Source organism: Pseudochaenichthys georgianus, chromosome 1, assembly GCF_902827115.2.
Source record: "Pseudochaenichthys georgianus chromosome 1, fPseGeo1.2, whole genome shotgun sequence".
Classification (NCBI taxonomy): Eukaryota; Metazoa; Chordata; class Actinopteri; order Perciformes; family Channichthyidae; genus Pseudochaenichthys; species Pseudochaenichthys georgianus.
In genome coordinates, this window is record NC_047503.1 from 22,595,764 (window position 1) to 22,597,280 (window position 1,517).

Below are 1,517 nucleotides of genomic sequence, written 5' to 3' on the forward strand. Positions count from 1 at the left end.
TTATACATTTTAAGAACATCACACACTGAAAAAAACAGCTGATCAATCATCTGTAATAATTACTGGGTATCATTCCCTTATATAGCATTTTACTGCAGCTATTTCGGTGTGGCAGCTTTTCAAATGTGTTTTTTATTATAAACAGACATTCATCCTGAGTCACAAAAAGGCTGGAATTTTGCCCAATGTAAAAAAAAGAAAAGATCATTCAATTTTTATTACAAATGTTCTTTTCAGCCGTGTCTTGCCGAAACATATGCAGAAGGGATTCAACGCAGGAGATTACATTTACAGATTTCATTGCATTTGTTTTCTTAATTTTTCAACACTAGACTAATTAGGTTAACTATAATCATTTATGATATGAGGTATTACATGAATGCAACACACCATCATACGGTGTTTGGTTTCCATCTCTGATCCACACCTTGAAATGTGGAGGAGGGAGATTTCCTAATATTTGCAGTTTGCCAACATTGGTGTTACCTTGCTAATGAGAGGACACCCACTCCTGTACCTGTATATAAGCAAAGCTCAACACTCAGAGAAACTCAAAAACCTCCTCGACTCTCTACGAGACAATCTGCTGAAGTTGTGAAGAATTGAAGGTAATTATATATTTTCTTTCTATACTTCTAAGTGGGAATTTGCTCATATTTTAGAAAACCTGCATCACTCTTTATTTCTTCCTTCTAACAGATCATCACTGTAACCATGCTGAAGCTAGCTCTTGTTCTTGGATGCCTCCTGAGCCTGGCTCTGGCTCAGCCTGTAAGTGTAACATTTTCAAACTTAATATCAGTACTTTTCTTCTCATACCGTGATAAAAGTATTTTAATTGTTATAGTAAAATGAAGGCAGTATCATAATTGTGGCTTTCCCTACAGATGGACACCGAGCACAAAAGACTTGCTCGCTCAAGCTCTGGCTCTGGCTCTGACTCTGACTCTGACTCAAATTCAAATGAGGTGACTGCTTTCTCTATCCTCTGAAGTTCAACAAACACTTGATTGTGAAATGATATACAATTCCCTAGCTACTCCTCTGCTTTATTTGATAATGACTCTCTGATTTTCTTGCAGAACAACAACAACCAGCAGGCCATTATCACCCAGTTGATTCAGGCTATCCTTGAGCTGTTAAACCGGCTAGCGACCACTGCAGCTACAACTACAGCTGCTACTACAACTACTGCTGCTCCTACTACAACTACTGCTGCTCCTACTACCACAGTGGTCACTATCCCTCCGGTAGTGACCACTGCTTGATAAGAACACTGAGTTGGATGGAAAACCATGTCATTTGTTGTGTAAACGTGCGATGAAAATGTTTGTTTACACAATTTCCCTACTTCCTTGAATTGCATTTATTCTCTGTAGTTTCTACAAAATAAACTTCAATGTAAACAATATACCAGACATATTCGCTTTTCTTAAAACATAATGTGTATGATTAACTGTATGTGTGCATCATAAACATAATTATAGATGGATAGATAGATAGTTACTCATAGTTTT

At 37.2% G+C, this 1,517-nt stretch overlaps 1 protein-coding gene across 1 annotated transcript; it reads left to right on the forward strand.

The window, feature by feature from the left end:
* The first annotated feature begins 564 nt into the window (after nucleotides 1-564).
* Nucleotides 565-1,284, forward strand: LOC139434549 (spore coat protein SP96-like). The gene is made up of 4 exons (XM_071204500.1): nucleotides 565-608; nucleotides 700-771; nucleotides 888-968; nucleotides 1,083-1,284. Exons 2-4 carry the CDS (start codon nucleotides 715-717, stop codon nucleotides 1,266-1,268), a joined length of 324 nt encoding a protein of 107 aa, XP_071060601.1. The 5' UTR covers nucleotides 565-608; nucleotides 700-714; the 3' UTR covers nucleotides 1,269-1,284.
* The last annotated feature ends 233 nt before the right edge of the window (nucleotides 1,285-1,517 follow it).

Coding starts and splice junctions, on each gene's coding strand:
- LOC139434549 (XM_071204500.1), top strand. CDS start 715: ATGCTGAAGCTAGCTCTTGTTCTTGGATGCCTCCTGAGCCTGGCTCTG. Junction 772..887: donor GCCTGGCTCTGGCTCAGCCT/GTAAGTGTAACA, acceptor CTTTCCCTACAG/ATGGACACCGAGCACAAAAG. Junction 969..1,082: donor CTGACTCAAATTCAAATGAG/GTGACTGCTTTC, acceptor ATTTTCTTGCAG/AACAACAACAACCAGCAGGC.